Raw genomic sequence first — 19313 nt, 5'->3', positions numbered from 1 at the left:
GTAATGGTGATGATAGGTTGCCCTCTCCTTACCCTACGCTGCATCGTTGCAACCCAGGGCTGGAGGCAGAGAAACACTCTTTGGCATGGCGCAACACATTCTCTTTGGCTTCTTCACATTTTAGACAGAGGGTACAGGGCACTGGGGAAAAACTGAGCTGCTGGGGTAGCAAGACTCCTTTGGCTGCTCCCTCCCCGGCGTGATCCCAGCCTGGATGGCACAGCTGGGAAGGCTGCTGGTCCCACAAGGGCAAACCCTGCCTTGGGAACATGAGAACAACAAAAGGTTGTCTTCGGTGTTGTGAACAACAAGGGCACATCTGTACTGTAGACTACAGTGGGCTAAGACGACTCCCAGGTTAGCCTTAAAAGACCACTTAAAAAAACAGGTAACGCAGCCCAAGGTGAGCTCTGAGCTGCCATACATACGTTGCTATCGAGAGCCATACTGCAAATGCCAAGTCTGGTGAGGAAGTTGGCACCAAATCACATGCCCGCAGGCGTGTAACATCAAACAATTGCTGGTGAGAAGGTGACAGCAAATCCTGCCACCCTGTTTCTGGGAGAGGCCACAAGACTTTGTGGTGATCAAGAGGGAAGCAGCACTCAGAGTGCCTCCCGCTGCCTCCGAGGGGTAATGTTTCCGCCCCAAACTCCCTCTGCTACTTTATTTCCCATTACCTGCAAGTGTACTTACACACACCTGCAAGACCTTAATTAATGAATTACTATATGATTAATGGAGGAATTAATATAGTCTTCACCCTCTGCATTGTGACAACAGGCTGAAAAGAGAAATCTTTCTTCCTGACGCTTAATGAACAGCTAGTTTATGGTTTAATGGGAGAGTCTAGCTATTGAAATGATAATTATTGCTACGAGGACCAGTGTTATGACATAGATGAGATTTTTTCTGAGGCGAACTTCACTGATAAAGCACCCCCGCAAAAGTATTTTGTCTAAATGTCAGCATTTAAAAATCTTTAAATGTTTCTAAATGACATTTAAGGATCAAATAAATTAATACATATGCTTCCTCTTTGACAATAGCGCCACTTCACACCGTAACAAACACGGTTTTATGAAACAGAACACAGACGTGCATATTGTGAAAGTGGCTTTTTTTGTTATGGCAAATATCCAAGACAGCAATTAAATCATACAAGTAGTTGATTGTATATTCAAGATACAGACCAGAGCTCAGAATGAGACAGAGACGGTACTTTGTCAGGCACTCTCTCCTCCCCTGAAGCTCTAGTTTTTGAGGAGAGAAAGACTTAGTCACTTCAGGCCTGAAATCCCTTAATGGCATCCCAGAAAGCAATACAGGTTCAAACACCAGACTGTGGGACATCTCGCAGAAGTGAGGAAGTGCCCTTTTCTACTGTCCTCATGTAATTATTTTGGTAGGCTGTGTGATCTCACACATGATGCTAAAGTCTTCTTTGTTATGAGGCAGGTGGGTTTTTTTCTTTTTCATCTTTCTAACAAACTTTAAAATGAAAACTGGAGAATGAACAAAGAATACAATAGGATGAAACTGAAAGATCTTTTCAACTAAGGCTAGGGTGTTTGTCAGTGTTTGTACTTCATTAATTGAACAGATTTTTTGGCATTGGCTCTGCCAGACCACAAGAAGGTGGTTTATGCTAGCGAACCCGTACTACTGCAACACATCAAACCCACCCCAGGAACCCTGGCGGTCCCTCTCTAACATTTTATGTATTTGGCTTTTGTGGCTGATGTGCCAAACCAAAGTTTGAAATCAAAGCTCAAAGCGGATCATCTTCATTTCTGAAAGGAAATGACTTCTAATTAAAGCTCCACAGTTACTTCTTCCAAGCAAAATCAGAACCTTTTTTCTTCGCAGCTTCTGACAAAGCTGTAAGAAGTGAATATTTTCCCATTAGTGTTCCCAGTAAGTTACTAACCATGATGATAAATATCATACAACTAATGGAACATTTCCATATTTGGAAAAAGAAAAATTATGCATATGATAAAATCAGTCATTTTAAACAGTTTATTCCCCCTCTTACTCTTGATAATTAAAGGAATCAGATTTGAGATTAACTCTCTAAAATTTCACTTTACTGCTTGATAAATACCTAGAAAATATGCCTGTTTTTGCTGTCAGCCAAATACCCGGCCCAGACTGGGTCTCTGGTGAATTACCAGAGTTTCTGCTCCTCCTGTGCCAGCAAGGAGCCCCATGGCCATTGGGTATCAGGGGGCACTTGATAACACAAGTCCTAGCAATAAACAAAATGTGTTTCTCTCACCTCAAACACAACTTCGAAGATGATCTGCAATATTTTTCTTTTCCGATTTCATTTTTGACTATAAATTGTCCAAAATTCACAATTTTCAGTCAAGTTTGATCCCTTTTCCCTTAAAAACTCCACTTGTTCATCTTAATAAAGATTAGTACTAGTGAAAACCTAAAGCATGTAAATCCTGCTCAACCAATTCTCTTTTCACATTATAAAAAAGGTCCATGTGTCTTCCAGTTCTTTCAATGAAATTCACTGTTCTTTTCCCCTTTTCCAGTATGTACCAAACATACGAGGCAAGACCTCCATCACACTAATCCCAGATTTAAAGCAAGTTTCCTGTACTCAGAGCGAACTGTGACATAGCACTTTATTCCTCATCAATAGACATCAACTCTATTTCTGAAATGCGACTTGGTTAAAATCACCATCAGGAAAGTCTTTCAGACTATATTCACTCCTTCTGCAGCCTTGCTGTAATTTTCTCAACCAGAAACAGTGTTTTCAATAACTGAAACACATCTGGTTTCTTTAAACATTCATTACATTTTAGAAGTTAAAAGTATAGTTTTGTTTGTTCTTGAAGTGAAAAGCAGCCAAGTTAACTTCTCTATCTGAAATACATCTATATTTACAATCACAAGTTAATCTCAGATTCTGAACAGTGCCTGTCCTGCCTGGTCAATATATCAAGCAAGGGAAGTGCTTGCTTGCCTGCTGAAAGAGATTATAGAAAACAATTCTCAGGTTCATGTATTTGCATATTAAAGTTACCGACAATTTTACTGACAACTCTTTTTAATTAGCAATGCCGTCTTGGTATACTCCCAAATACATAAAAATTAATTACCTGTAACATCACAATCTTTTTAATTTTAACCTTTTCATGCTTCACTACTTTTCAGTGACATTTCCTTTAAAAAAAAAAAAATCTCTACTTATCATGAGATTGCATATGGGAGACAGACAATCAATCACAAAAAAGGAAAAGATAGGGACAAATCACAGTGGAAGACTAGAAGCACCTTTCACGACTCCTTATCACGCACTAGCAGATAATCAATAGCTTATCAAAGCCGTCCATTTTAACTCTGCTGAAAGAGTAATTTCCATACAGTTAATTCAAAATCACCAATATCAAGTTATATAAAAATCTATGCTAGTAAATCTGCTGTGAATGCTACTGCTTGTTTAACATTGTCCATTACCTTGAACTTACTACCAGTCTGGTGACCTCTGTATGGCTACAATTAGAGTGAAAAGAGTGAAAAAATGCAAATGAAAAGTTTATTCATAAACTTTAAAAGGGAAACTGCACCCAAGAGAGGATTTTATCACTGCTTTTGAATTGCTTTCCAACTTCCAAAGCAATTCAAGATTGCCTATCAGTTCATCATCCATCTATGCTTAAATTTAATTAGAAAAATTGTTATCTGCTGCTCAACTACACTACAAATAACTTGGCCATAACAACTTGCCTTTTTCAATAAAAAAAATACACCGACAACCACATACATGTCATGGAAATCAATCTTAATTTTTCCTTCCCTAATCTAACTTTCAGGTTTTACCTAAATTGCTAATGAAAAATTAATACCTGAAAAATGGGACAATTTGCTCATCTTTCAGCCAGTGGCAAAGGGACTATTCAAACCCTCAGATATGAGATAGATTCTCTTCTAACTTACTGAACAAGCAACAACCCAAGAACGTATGGATACAGCCATATGGCTGAAGTGACACCATTGCCCTGCCTACCAAATCATTTCTGGGTAGTAAATACATAGGAACTCGTTCATCTCACAGCTCAACAGTTGACAGCAGATGCTACCTTTCACCAAAGATTTTAGTCTAACCAACACCACTTGCCAGGCTTTTCTAAATAAATATTATAAGATATAATTTACAGGTAGAAAAGTACATAAAACTTCTAGCAGCCAGTGCTTATTTTGTCTAACATTTGCTAACAGGAGTATGTGTGAAGAAAAGGCAAAATGATTACGGCATTAAATATGAGAACGAGTTCATACACAAAGCTGGACAACACGTGCACGTGGTAAAACCAAAAAGTTAACAGCCTAGTCTGTAATGTACGAGAAGCCTGATTTTCTATGCTCTAGAGCTACTACATTTATTACAGAATGGTTCCAGAAATTTTAAACAAAATATAAGCTGTTACCTTTAATCATTTGTTGCATGGACTGTATAGAAACTCTGAAATAACAGCTGTTAGAAGTTGATCTTCTCAACTACACATTTATTTAAAAACAAAGTGTGCTTATGCTTATTTCTCTTTCCTATCAAGCCCTAAAACCATGACATACAAAGAACCCATGGGTTCATTATTGGTAAATGTAAGAGAGATCCTCCAGCAGCATGAATGTAATTAAAGTCAAAGATGAACATAGAACAGTTAATAAGGGATTAGCTGCACTCCTCTGTATTGGTTACCGAGAAACACACATCTGAATTCAAAGCTCAGTTCCTAACATAGAAAGAGACAGAGAAACAGATGGGGAGAAAAACAACAAAAAGCTTCTGTGCAAGAGAGACAGAGCATATCTACTGGGCTAGGCGGCAAGACTTGTCTCTATAAACAGCCCATCTACTTCCCTAGAGCACCCCGGCATACCTCCAATTTCAGCCTAAATTTCAATGCCAGGTACCACTGCAGATCTGGACGCTGCTTATTCAAAATGCAAAGTCACTTCTTTCCTTACCAAAAATATTTGTATAAAGAGAAACGCGCAGTTCTCCTAATGATGAAAGCTCTATTTTCTCGGGAAGCTATAAAGCCAAGCCACACTTTAAAGATCCAATTATGCCAGTGGACATAATTGTGCTCAATCATGGTGTAATTCCAGGGTGAAGTGTAAATACCATCCCCTACAAGAGCATTTAGCATTAGTTCCAAAAATTGGATAGTATCTATTTTGCCGAGAAAGGAATAATTAGAAACAAATTAAATCTCAAATTATTTCCTGATGCTTGATGCATCAGCTCATAAGACTACGCAGGCACAGTAAGCCAAAGGCTGGCAAACTTCTTTTGCCATGTTTCATTAAAAGATTCCAAACCTTAGTAAAAATAAAGCAAAGGGGGAAAAAAGGCATATTGAGATACAACTGCTTCAGAAACTAACAACTTCCTGAATTACCCATGAACATTTGCAGTTTTAAATGTACCATATCCAGCCAAGAAAAAAAATGCTTTGGCAAGAAAAACTAGCAATCTAACTTGATTGTTTTAGCTTTATGCAGTTTGACTCTTGGTAGGGGTAATTTCACCCCCATGCACATTTGACTTTAAGCAGTCATGCTTACAAGAAAAGGCAAGAAAGAAACCACTTTCATCAGGGATAAGCATTTCTGCTTTTCTGTGATATTTTACACTTCACACAGGCAAAAGAGGCAGCATCCTTACACATTGAAAGGTTTTCTTAAAGTTGATTTAACCACACATATTCGCTTCAACTCAGACTAAATTTTTAATTTGCAAAATTATGAAGATGTGTGCTTCAGTGACACAAAAATCTTACTTAGCATCTGTATGGAAGCTCAGGCTGAACTGGTAAGTTTCTCTCAAACCTCAGGAAGGTTATTTGGTTTTAGTTTGCATGGTAGATACCTGGATAAAATGACTTCTGTGGGTATTTCCCACAGCAAAAAAAAAATACATACAAATAAATAATTAAAATCCCCCAACTCTAAAAAAAACCCTCAGAACATTTTGATGAATTTATTCTTTGACTAATACCTGCCATTATAACTAGGATGGGGAGATGCTGTTTCTAGAAGTTTCAGACATTACTTGTTTCGCAGCAAGTTTTATATTAACGTGTCTCTATGAGAAAATTTCCAGGAGGTTTTCTGTTTGGAAGGAATTGGGATTTGTACAGTCAGATAGCAAGGAAGTGCAATGAAATTACTTTAGAAAGAATTGTTAAGTGGTTGTCATCCTCAAGCCCAGAGGTACTGAAAAGACAGCACATCCTCTGCAATGTTAATGAGCTATCAATAATAAGCATAGAACTGATTTGTACAGAGCTGATTAAACCTGCTTACAGAGGGCAGTGTCCCATCTTCCCAACATGTACCCCATCCACTGATCAAATTACTTCAGTCCTCCACCAAACTCCTTTTCAATTCTCTACCGCAATAAAACTAGCCTTTCCTGTACTGCTGTAACCTCGGTTCCCTCCTGCGGCATTTCCACTTCTCACACCTGAGAATAACCTATTTCCTCCACATCCTACAGTCACCCTACTGCAATAGGTGATGGTGCCCAGAAGGTACCACAAATAGTTCCCGATTCCCCAAACAATAAATGCAAGTAAGTGCCAAACAGCAATACACCAGGGAAGGCGGTATGAAAGTTATTTTACTGCAACCGCTACAGTCCGTCACTCTATGATGCTAAGCTAGAATGCTGCAAGAGAATGGGAAATGGCTTGGAGAAAATCTGTTGTGATTTTCCCTAGAGTTTCAGCAAGAAATGAAAAGATAAAACACAAGTTTTAAAAAGCACCTGTCATTTTTGACGTGACTATCAGTCTGATGCAAAACACGCTTTTTACTGCTAACTGGGAACTCTTCAAGTGACTCTGGATGCCAAATAAGATGTACTTCTGTCAAGATATATTGAGGATTTGATGAATTTACTGTATAGCCACAATTCTCAATATTATGATGGTTTGTTATGCTTTGCATATATGAAAATCAATGAAATTTTTTGTCCGTTGCATGAAGTATTCAAAACCTTTCTCCTTGGGGGTGAAGCTTCTTGAAGTGATCAGAAAAGACTGCTCAGTTTTAAATGTAGAATATATAATGACCTAACACTGCAATAAAAAAAAGTTATAACTTGACTTCTGTGACAGTAGAGCAAAACCGTTCATTTCACCTTACCATCAAAAAGTCTGCAGTTTCTAGTTTCAAAACTATGTTACAGGATGTGTGCAGTGCTCTTCAGGGAAGGCTCACTCCCCAGCTGATCAAGCAAGGCTTTTACCCAGCAGGATTACAATACCACCTCTTAGAAGTTCAGTTTTCTTCCCCTCAATCGAAAATAGTTTAACTAAAGAGGGTCTTCCTGCTAATAAAAGCTTGAGGGCTTCTAAGGGCACTTCCTGCTCTTCAATGTCTTTTTTTACCCCCCTCAACCACACTGTTCTTTGGAATTTTTTTTTATTTTTATTTTTTATTTTAGCCTTTTATCTAGCAGTCTTCTGCCCCAAGCCATCTCTTCCTCAACAGGGCAGCTGAGCCCACAGACTCAGCTGTAAGGTCCCTGCTGGCAGAACTCCTAAGGATACTGAGGATAATTAGTACAAAAATAAATACTTTCCATGTAGAAGGATACATCAGTGGTGCATTGAAAAGTAATGTGTCGTGATGCAGCTAGGTGTTTAAAGCATTGAATCTTAAATTAGTATAAAGGAAACCTCGTAGGTGTCATGGAGTATATTAGCATTCTTGGGGACTGATAACTACCCTACGGAACCTGGCAATGACTCAGTTTGTTGCAAAACTAGTCCAGTAACTGTCTAAATAAACCTGATCTATATTTTACTGCTAATTGGCTTTCCTTTTTTTCATGATGATAGAAAAAACTCCATATAGAAATGGACAAAACCTTCACAAAGTAAGCATGACAGGAATAGACTGAAGGAGGAATTATCTTTCCAACGTTACGAGGTGGTTCACGAGGTTATATTTTTTAACTCCTTTTGATGACTTGCACATATTAACAAATGCTTACTGAAGTCTTCCTGAGAAAATGAAAAAACCCACCAAACTTACCAGATTTGATCAGACACCAAAACACTAAGGCAAATATAAAACTATGTAACTAAAAAAAACACCCCAAAAGCAACCAAAACCTAACAAACACCACAGGTTTTCTCAGAAATGGAAGTTTAGCTAACAACAATAAATTCATTCCTAGAGAGAAAATAGGATGGTGACAGTTACAGAAAAACACACAGAAGTAGATGGACCAATTAGCAGACACAGGAGGTTCATACATGCATCCTTTCATCTAGCACAGACACCTCTTTTCTTTTTGTTATAAGGCAATATATTGGCTTGTGGAACCTGAATTTTGAAAGATTTATGCTACCTCATTGTAAGACATCACTGCAGCTGTACTTTGCATTGCCCTAAAGGAAATGCAAAGAATTTGCACAGGTATTAGGAGACAGAACTTCAAACAGTGACTTTGAACGCTGTGGGCTTCGGTGTCTTTTCTGCAAGATAATTTTTGCAATTATTATTAGAGGACTCAAAATGCAGTGGATTTCTTTTCCCTCTTAGTCTGGGAATTTGTAAAGCGGCTTACTCCATCACTGTCATGGGCACTAAATCAGACTCAACAGGTAACACTTCGCAAGCAAATTACTGCCCAGCTGATAATTCAGTTCTGTGTCTGGGCTTCAGCAGCGGTGAGGCACTTAAGCCCTTGCTCACCACTCACCTACAACAGGATTAAGCATTCAGAAGAGCTAATGTGCTATAAAAACATCCAAAGTTTGTTCACTCCCGTCTATGAGCTTAATGCCTCCTCTACAAAGTTGCGAGAGCACCTCATAAGCATTTGATATCAGAGACTGATGTTTATATCACCTTAGCTGTGACGATAGACCTAATGAGGCCATTGTAGCAACTAATTACAGTAGCTCATTGGTGGCACTGCAGAGGAGACATCCACAAAACCAGGCAACCATCAATGAAGTACATCACACCTTGTGGCAAAGTTTAGTTGGTTACAGCACCTGGCTGACCGAGAAGGTACTATCACAACATTTCATTCTGTATACTCATCCAGAGAGGACCAGCAGATAACCTTTGGCTCTGCTTGGGAGATCTACAGCTTTGCAGGAATTTACACTGTCTGTGCAAACGGTAGAAATGCAAAGCAGGTTTTTACAAGTGTATAAACAGTAATTATACAGCACTCTGCCAAGCCTGGAGCAGATTTAATAACATTATTAATACTGCCATGAGTCAGACCAACTCTCAGAAGGCATAATGTAAACCTTGATATTGTTCCTCAGGAAAATAAATTGCTTCTCTGGCAACAAAGAGATCCATTAATTGTGCTGGCCTCTTCCATCTCCGCCAGCCAAAGACCATAAAACAAAGCACACGCTGTATGAATTCTTCCTGCCGGTGTAATCCAACTGCTTTAGAGCATCTAAGAGAAAGAAATTTGGAAAGGAAATACGAATTTTACCTTAGTAAATTCATGGACGGAGACCAACTAAAAAGCACAGAATCACAGAATGGTTTAGGTTCGAAGGGACCTTGAAGATCATCCAGATTCCAACCCCCGTGCTACGGGCAGGGACACCTCCCACCAGCCCAGGTTGCTCAAAGCCCCGTCTAACCCGGCCTTGAACACCTCCAGGGATGAAGCTTCCGCAACTTCCCTGGGCAACCTAGGCCAGTGCCTTACCACCCTCAAAGTGAAAAATTTCTTCCTAATATCTAACCTAAATCTACCTTCTTCCAGTTTGAAGCCATTCCCCCTTGTTCTATCACTGCATACCCGAGTAAAAAGTCCCTCCCCAGCTCTCTTGTAGCCCCTTTAGGGGCTGGAAGGCTGCTATGAGGTCTCCCCAGAGCCTTCTCTTCTCCAGGCTGAACAGCCCCAACTGTCTCAGCCTGTCCTCACAGCAGAGGTGCTCCATCCCTCTGATCATCCTCATGGCCCTCCTCTGGACCCGCTCCAACAGGTCTGTGTCCTTCTTATGTGGGGGGTTCAGAGCTGGACGCAGTACTCCAGGTGGGGTCTCACAAGAGCAGAAGGGGAGAATCACCTCCCTGCCCTGCTGGCCATGCTGCTTTTGATGCAGCCCAGAATGCAGTTGGCTTTCTGGGCTGTGATCGCATATTGCTGGCTCATGTTGAGCTTCTCATACACCAACACCCCCAAGTCCTTCTCCTCAGGGCTGCTCTCAATCCATTCTCTGCCCAGCCTGTATTTGAGCTTGGGATTGCCCTGACCCATGTACAGGACCTTGCACTTGGCATGGTTGAATTTCACAAGGTTGGCATGGGCCCACCTCTCCAGCCTGTCCAGGTCTCTCTGGATACCATCCCTTTCCTCCAGCGTGTTGATTGCGCCACACAGCTTGGTGTCATTAGCAAACTTGCTGAGGGTGCCCTCCATCCCAACATCCATGTCAACAACAAAGATGTTAAACAGCACCGGTCTCAATACTGACCCCGGAGGAACACCACTCGTCACTGGTCTCCACAGGATAAGGAATCGTGCAAGACTGGACAAAAATGTTATTCTTACCAGTTACATCAAATTCTTTAATTTAGGGGTCAGCTGAGTAGGCATCTTGCCCTATAAAGCACGACTTCTTTTTCAAGCTACTGCTTCTGAACAAGTCATACTTTGCTCTTTGTTCTAGATTCATTAATATTCCTTCTCATGTTCATTGAAAAATTAAAAAGCAAATAAAAAATTGACAACGTTGGACTAAAAATAGTCCTTTAGCCTATGTAGTGGCTATGATTAAAAAAACTTCAGGAAACAGCATTCCATTTGCTACACCCACTGGGAGATTCAACACCTATATTGTAGTAAAGATTAATCTTTTAAAAAAACAACTGGTGCAAGAAACTTCAGATAAATCATTCTGAGGAGAATATTGGCCGGTATCAGCTTCTAGACAACCTGACATCATAGTTAAGGCTTCACAACATTACAGTCTTGGATGGGTCTTGTCTACGTGGTGCAACGCAACGGTTTCACATCATGCAGAAATCTCCAACCTATCTCTGAAAGTGGTCCTCTGCCCAGGCTGCTTTGCCAGATCAGGGCATCGCCTGAGTCCACTGTCAGCCTCTGGCTAGTCCAGACAGCTCAGGCTTCACTGCAATTTATTTTACTGCTCTTTGCAGGACAAATATAATACATTTGTTTACTAGCTGAACCTTTTCAGGTACCATCCATATCTTCTAAAAGAATTATAATTTAGAAGTCAAGTAAATATCTGAGGTACCAAGGTAAAACTTTGAGTTCAAATATCCCTCTTCCACTTACGTTTATCAAAACAGCTGCAATGCTACAAATAGATAAACAGCAAATAGCTGGTAGTTTATCAACAGAACATGTTTCTCACTTCATAGATCAGATTTCTCAAGGTGTAGTTTGACGCAAATAAGCCAAAAAGCAAACAAAAAAAGCTGACACCCAAACAGATTGTAGCTTATAAAGTTGAATGAATACACTTTGCAACTCAGCACCCAATCACTAGTCAGATTTTTCTAGCCTAGACACCCTTCTTGGCAGACACCGCTTTGTCTTCCAGCACAGCATACGTGCCTGACCAAGGGCAGGAATGGAGACAGAGCTGGACTCCTTCCATCGGTGAGAGCCGCATCAGGAAAATTATATGACTCATATCATAACTTAAGGTAACCAGATAAAAAACAAGGTAATGATCAAACACTGTTTTTTCATAATTTCTGCCTCACCTGCCTCTGTACTGAGAACTCTCTCAGATCTGTGCAGATAAAACGGGGTCATATTCTGTCATCCTCCACAGTCTGGGTATCCCAGTAACCCTGATGAGGCCACAAACTCAGCTGGGGAATAACTTGTGGTTGTTCAGTTACCTTACAAATGTCACTAAGTCCAAGTCAAATTCATACAAAATTTAAAGTAAATGGAGTTGTTCACCAAGTCCAAACCAGATATCAGAGTTACAAAGGGTTATCAAATACCAAAAGCGTAAGGGGGGATGTGTGTGCGCAAATCAATGCAGTAAGTTTAAATACAGAACAGCTCTCCCCTCTCACAACTTATTTGCTGCTCTGTCATAAGCTGAATATCAAGGCTCCAGTCTTGCTACACCTTACAAATCAGGCTGCAGTTGTTAGGAAGACATCCTCTGGTAGAGCAAAATCGCCTCCTTTGGAGGTGCAGGTACCCTGTAAGACCCAGTCTTCTCCCAGAAGTTTGCCAAGGGGTCCAGACTGACTTACACCACCTCCCTGAAACTTGTTCTAGCTCTCCTTTATCCAGAAGGTACACTAATCACACATCTTGATTACAGTAAGCCTTATATCACCTCCTTGAGATTGTACTGGTTATTAAACCAGAGCCTGTCCTGGTAACCTGTGCAGAAGCAATGATCAAATGCCACATATTAGACTCACTTTCAACTGTTCCTAAAAAGGATAAAACAACTGTGCGAGATTTTGAAACTCGCTAAGAGTATCACCTGAATCAACCAAGCAGGGCGGTGGCAGTGCTTGTTGACCCAGCTCAAGTGTATTTGCAGCAGGACCCCTGAGGCCAGGCGAAGCAGGAAACCACAACACGTGGGTTGGCAGAAGACTACAAGGCACAGGGTGGGAAGACACATAAGGCAGAGAATAGCAGGAACCTTCATGCTTACAGCCTCAGCCTCTCCCATCTGATCGGAGGAAGCAGGACAGAGTGTTTCATGCAACGAACAAGGGAAGTCGTGATCTTAATGTCAATATTCGATGTTACCTTAATGTCACCTTAATGTCAATCGGGGGGGGTAATACCCAGTGATTCAATTGGTTCTTCCTTTTTATATTCTTAAATACAGGAATCAAAGGTCATATATCAATATCAATCAAGGAATTCATTTTTCTGTCTCACCCACCAGAGATGAACATCTGCATTATAGCAAGCAACAGTTCTCCTGTAAGGAAGGGGAGCTGGCATCATCTTGCATCAAGAAATGATAAAGCTCTCACCTCCCGCTTTTGTGATTTATTGTGCATGTTCCACTATGAAATGAGGCTGACACTGACCTTTATCCCTATCCTAACAGATGTATTAACCGACAGACTTAGTACAAGCATCTGGATAAACACACATTACTCTTCAGTGCCTCTTGATTGAAACCAGGTAACAGCAACATATAATCTTTTCAGGGACTAGTGACTAATGCTCCTGTTCCAAAGTGCTTCTTCACAGATGCAAAACACAGACAGATCAGGAAAAGCAATTCCAGAATTTAGCGAATTTCAGCGAGACTCAGCCCTTATGGTGAATGAGCAGTCTGCCATTGTATCAAAGCTAGAATTTCATCATCTATTCCTGCATATATCTTACCTTTGCTTCCTTCTGTTTAGCACATAAGCTGTGGCATAAAGCATATGTGACCTTTCTAGTTACAGTTCTCAATTGTGTCCACAGAAAAAGATAATGGTTGCTTGCAAAACAAACAAACAACTTGCAAAAAATCAAGAGGACTTACAGGATCAGTCAGTTCTGGCAAGCTCGCTTGGTAGGTGAGAGGTCTACAGTCACGCGTATTATTCACCAAGACACAAGGAAGAAACATTGGTCCCAAATCGTCTCCATCAAGCACGTCTACTGTCAGGGTGGTTGTACTTGTCCTTCGTTCATTAAGATTTTGGGCTCGGTCCTGTGGAGCAAATGAGTTACATTCAGTGAGACATTCTGAATTCAGAGTCTAAAAAAAATTTAAAGGCAAAACATACAAACACCATAATTATCCAAGTTCTAGGAAATAGCTAATTACAAAAACTTCAGCCACAGAGCTACCACCTTTGATTTCATAAAGACTCAGAAATACAATTAAGAGGTAAAAGTTTACCCCTTGAATTAAGAAATACTAAGAGACATCTAACACTCAAATAATCCCGTTTTGAGAAATTAATTCTCAGGAAATGTGTGAAATGAAGATACGTGTCTTGTTAAATCTATAAAAATGCAGCATATTTGTAGAAGATAAAAAGTCCCTCATGCCTTACTTACAATCTGAAATACACTCTTATGCTGCCTTGTGTAACTCCACCAAATCCTATCTATAAGTAAAAGGACTTCCACTTACAGAAATGGAAAGCATAAGCAGTAACAACTTCTTTTCTAATTGGCACTGGAAAGGCCCTGGACTGTAATGCACAATTCACCTCTGCATGCCACAATGTAAGAAATATTTAGCAACAAAAAACAGCCAGAGGACAGCAATGAGATTGACCTAAGATCTCAAAATCGTACTCTATGTCGAAAGCCGATTTGTCTAGAGAATGAATTATACTGCTCATAGAATCACAGAGTGGTCAGAGTTGGAAGTGACCTCTGGAGATTATCTAGTCCAACCCCCCTGCCAGAGCAGGGGCACCTAGAGCAGGTTGCACAGGATGGCATCCAGGCGGGTTTGGAATGTCTCCAGAGTGGGAGACTCCACAACCTCTCTGGGCAGCCTGTGCCAGTGCTCTGCCACCCTCACAGGAAAGAAGTTCCTCCTCATGTTAAGATGGAACTCCCTATATTCAAGTTTGTGCCCATTACCTCTTGTCATGTTTTAAAAGGCTGAAGAACAATTTTGTCCACAATAAAGTAGCTACAATGCTGCACCCCAAAAAAGTCTCCATGCTGTATGACAGCTTCTCCTCAATGTATCACAAGATACCACTGACTATTGCAACTTCCTTGCTGTCTCTTTTTTTCCTTTCCAGACGTTACCGAATAAAGCTACGCTTTCCTGAATTGGGGGAACCACCTGGATTATTTTTACACACTGAACAAGGTACACCCTAGCAGCACTTCACCTTTTCTTTCTTCTTTTGTTATCACAGTGAAGAAACAGCATGACTACCCAATATTTTTTTAAAAACAGTCAAAAATACTTCCATTTTCACAGAGAAAACGCTGTGATAGCTTTTCCTCACAAAAATAAAATCTTGTGGAGGGAATATGGGCCACTAAAGTCTTGCCCTCCTATCCTAGGATAACATCGACAAAAAAAAAAAAGATTTTTTTTTTTTTTAGAAATATTTATGCTGTTTAATATAATTCTCTGTATAAGAGGAATAGGTCATTGCTCTAAATCAGACTGGATACATATTTTTTTTTTTCTCTACTTTGCAGTCCACTCAGTTCTTGGAAGTGCTTTGTATTTACAGTTACTACATATAGAAATTTCTGAATTCAGCTTTCTTCATGGTCAACGATGAAAAACAATACCAGCTACAAGGAGCAGCTTTCACCATCAACTCATCTTTTTTACGTTTTCCCAATATGTGCCTTTGAGCAATATTGAATCAAGGCACACATACACAGTAATAAATTTCAGGTAGTATCTTCAGGATGCAAGAACAATAAACGATCACTGCTAATGCCATCAGTGGAACAGAGGTATGTTTGCACAGCATATACAACAAAGAGAATTAAATGTAGCCTGCAATATTTTGTAAATGAAAAATAATACGCATAAGGCAAACTCCTAAAAAAGCTGGACTATAAAGCTTATCTAGAGCCTTTCTTCAAGATTTAGTTTCTCATCTGTGAGCACTCAAGCTTTAGTGAGCTCAGTTCCCATTTGGGTATGTTTGAGAAAACAAGACATTTCAATCATGCGAGTTTCCCCATTATGTATAAACATGATATAGAAGCTATCAGCACAGCTCTAGTCCCAAACCTAGTACCATAAAGGTGACAATTTACTGTGTAAGGACATATATTGAAAGGAATGAACAAATTAATACGAGATTGCTTTGTAGTACTGCCACCGCACATCCCAAGCTGTGCCTTCACCAGTTGTTCCTGCAGCGTGACAGGCTTCCCTCCTCACACGAGGTCGCACTGCTGCACTCCATGCCTTTCTCTTGGAAAACATGACCTGCTCAGCTACCCCAGTTGCTTTTCTAGGAGTGCAGTGTCTTACGAAACTCACAGCTCTGACATTAAAGGAAAAGAGCTGTGAACATGCAGTGGTGATCTGTGGAATAAATTATTGATAAAACAAGCCAAATCAGTTCTGAGCCTTCCCGTATTCCTGTTCAAGATATCAGCAAGTTACATTACCCAGGTAAAACGACCTGTTCTAACAGCCATAGCTGTGTGTGCCAGGAAACATCTTTAGATATATCTAAAAGCAAAAAGCACCGAGACACCCCTGGTGCCTATCTTCTATTGGGGAAATGCTGAACATGCCACAAAATTTGTAGGAAAGTAGATTGTAAAATGTATCTACAATTCTGTATCAAAGGTGACAGTAATATAAAAGCGTGAATTCTGGAGCAAGCTATCTTAAAGTTGCTTCAGAGCACTCTCATTTTCCCACAAATGAAGTAGTATCACAACAGGGATAAACAACCAAGGAAGAGTTTTCATTTCAGCTATTATTATCAGTAGGACAAAAAGGGAAAAAAGCTTTCACAGCCTTCAAGGGCACCAAAAATCTTCTCTGATGACAGATATATTAGATACAGTTTAAATATCGCTTTTCTTCTCTGTATGCATTACCCACTGCCAGCCACTCTGTAAAAACCTCTACATACGCTTGCAATATGACTTGAAAGAAGCATCACCTCTTTATAGAAAAGTGCATTTCAAACCTGAAGGATACAACTAAATTGTATCCATTAAACTCATTTGAGCTTAAATTAGCATTGCTAGATTTGTTAGAAAATGAACACTTAGTGACACTAGAATGCACCTTTCTGCATGAGCTGCACTCCAAATCTGCAACTTGTTCCTTGTGCCAAAAAGGTTGTCTTGTTACACACACTGAGCAAGCTTTTTTAACCCGTAATAATATGCCTAAGCTTTCAATGACCTAGATAGAACTTAAATAAGATCTTCAGGAGAAGAGTGTTATCGGACCTGGTATTTCAGTGACACTTTTCCTTTCCTTGGAAAGGAATAATCTAAATTTGAAAATGAAAACCCCACCTAAATCAGTGGCATAAATGAGATCTATACTTACATTTGCTTGAACAATGACAAAATAACGCGTCTTTTCTTCATAATTGAGTCTTTCCCGTAAAACTACTGCTCCAGACAAAGTGAGAGGAATATCAAAAGTCCTGTTGGAAGTCTGCAAAAGTTATAACAGTATGACCAAAGTTAAAACATTTCAAATAGGCCACAATGACATGATCTGTTGGCTGGCGTATCAAAATTGCATGTGCTTGCCAGATTAAACAGTTTTCTGTGGTTTCTCCCCATCCAATTTACTCCATAAGAACCACAAAATAAATAATCTGTATGTAACAAAATTCTCTCTGATTCTTTGCGTATGCGTTACTACTTCCAACCACAAACAGAAGTCAACTATCCTGCTTCTTGCCGATTTGCCATGCTGAATTTGCAGTGGTACGCTCAGAAAAGCTTTCCCTATTTGTCAGCTGAGAATTCTAGTCTTCAGTTTCTGCAGCGCGGCTTGCCTTCATCTATTTTTTTCTTACTATTGTGGAAAGTATCAAGTATTAGATATTAAGAAATCCACATCATTGTACTTATCTTCTCTTTATTCTGGCTTTCATGAGGGCAATGAAGTAGTAAACACATGGAGAATATCAACGCTACACACTTAGGTGCCAGTTATGCACATGTTCATACACTAGTAATTTCAGATTGCAGCTTACATCAGGATGGGTAAATCAGGTGAAATACAATGTCCTACATATTTGCTTAAACAGATTCAGGTTGCAAAGGCATGGCATCGAATGTCAGGAGGGTACTGCTGGGGTGCACACACCTTTAAAGGATTCACTGACTAATGACCCATTTTGGGAGGTGGATTACGGGCACAGACAGAGTTTTCTGACGTGAGATACGGTTCCAGTCTTATTATCAAATTAATCACATAAAAAAAAAAATCTTTCCATGCTTCAATCTATGTAGAATATAGTTAACATTTAAGTAGGTTGAAAGCATAATAGCAATACAGTATTCCAAAATCTCTCCACAGAAAACACTGCAGAGGTACAGAGTACTATACCTTCCTTAGATAAGGGAGGCCTTGTTTTCTTTAGAAGTTGAACCATCTGCTTATATTGCAGTTTGGTTTTCAGCAAATAAATGATAATAATTGTTAAATTCACCATGTTGCAGATATTTGTGGTGTGCAGGAAAAGAGGATTGTAAAGTGCATCACAGACTCTGCTAAATAACTGGGGACACACTGCTTATGTCTGAATCTGGCACTCATCCTTTCGGATAAAAAAAATACATAGTTCCTGCTGAAAAAAAAATAATCAATCACCATTTTTATACTGAGGCAAAACAGGAAACTAGAACAGACTCTTACTGTTTGAACAAGGAAGAACCAAGCAGGGTTGAGTACACTGCTTTTGGCCCCCCCCTTCCCTTCTTTTAATGGTGTTTGCACAAACAAACCAGCAGGTTGTGACCTACACAAATAATGGGTAATATCTTTGACTGCTGTACAAAATGATGCCGTGTGTGCATGCAGGCAGATATATGCGACACTTCTAATTCACCAGAAAGATTCTCCTAACTGCTTTAGCCAATTTATCTCCGATTTAAAAGGCCAGAACCATCTGGAAAAGACTCCGCAGCTGAGAAACAGCCAAGGAACTCTCAAAATAACTGCCTTGTCCTTGGCAGATCTTGCCACGAGGATGCACTTGAGTGGAACTGTACAATCTAAACTGTTAGGAAGGTTCAGCACAATTCCAGTAAAAAACTTTAACCTCTTCCCAAACTGCTTTCATCTGGAGTCCCCTCTTGTTCCAACACAGCACAGAAACACAATCGTTCAGTGGTGATTTAAAGTTTAACTTCCAGAAGTAAGTTTGTGCTGCAGGTCCTGAAGTTACCACATCAGATCGACCCTGTGATCCGTCTGCAAACTCCATTTATTTCTGCTGCAACCTAAACTGTAATGAAGTGCAAGGCAATTAAAAGATGCACACATCATCATCACATGTCAGTTGCATTTCCATCCAATACTGAAATGAGCCAGGGCATGCTGGAAGTCAGGAATATCAAGACACTGCTTTGTCACCTGCTTACTCCAAAAGAACAAAACTGTTTCTCCTTTCACATCAAAATAGAGACAACAAAATGCTTTTGTACAGCAGTTTTCATAACTTAAGACATTTCTTGGCCCATAGTCTTCAACATGGGCCAGTAAATTTAAAATGGGGAGTGTCACTAGGATAACAATTCAGTTTACTCCCCAGAGTGATGATATGCAAAAACTCAGTATAGCAAAAGCATTAGCTATATTCCCTATCTCCAGATAAATTCAAAGTGCTTAATTTTG

The 19313-nt window shown here is 39.9% G+C and overlaps 1 protein-coding gene across 4 annotated transcripts in view; it reads right to left on the bottom strand.

Moving 5' to 3' along the window:
- PCDH15 (protocadherin related 15) overlaps window positions 1-19313 on the bottom strand; it is a gene marked incomplete at both ends in the record, with an annotated part of 369409 nt that overhangs the window by 239816 nt on the left and 110280 nt on the right. For all 4 annotated transcript variants that reach the window (XM_082486051.1, XM_082486048.1, XM_082486050.1 and 1 more), the window contains 2 exons: window positions 13527-13697; window positions 17007-17117. In XM_082486051.1, the coding sequence (XP_082342177.1) occupies window positions 13527-13697; window positions 17007-17117 (282 nt within the window). The remainder of the gene's footprint in view (window positions 1-13526; window positions 13698-17006; window positions 17118-19313) is intronic.

This window comes from Vanellus vanellus (genome assembly GCF_965231255.1).
Source record: "Vanellus vanellus genome assembly, chromosome: 7".
NCBI classification, from domain to species: Eukaryota; Metazoa; Chordata; class Aves; order Charadriiformes; family Charadriidae; genus Vanellus; species Vanellus vanellus.
The sequence above is the reverse complement of the archived record's forward strand: the minus strand, read 5'-3'. Positions and strand labels throughout refer to the sequence as shown.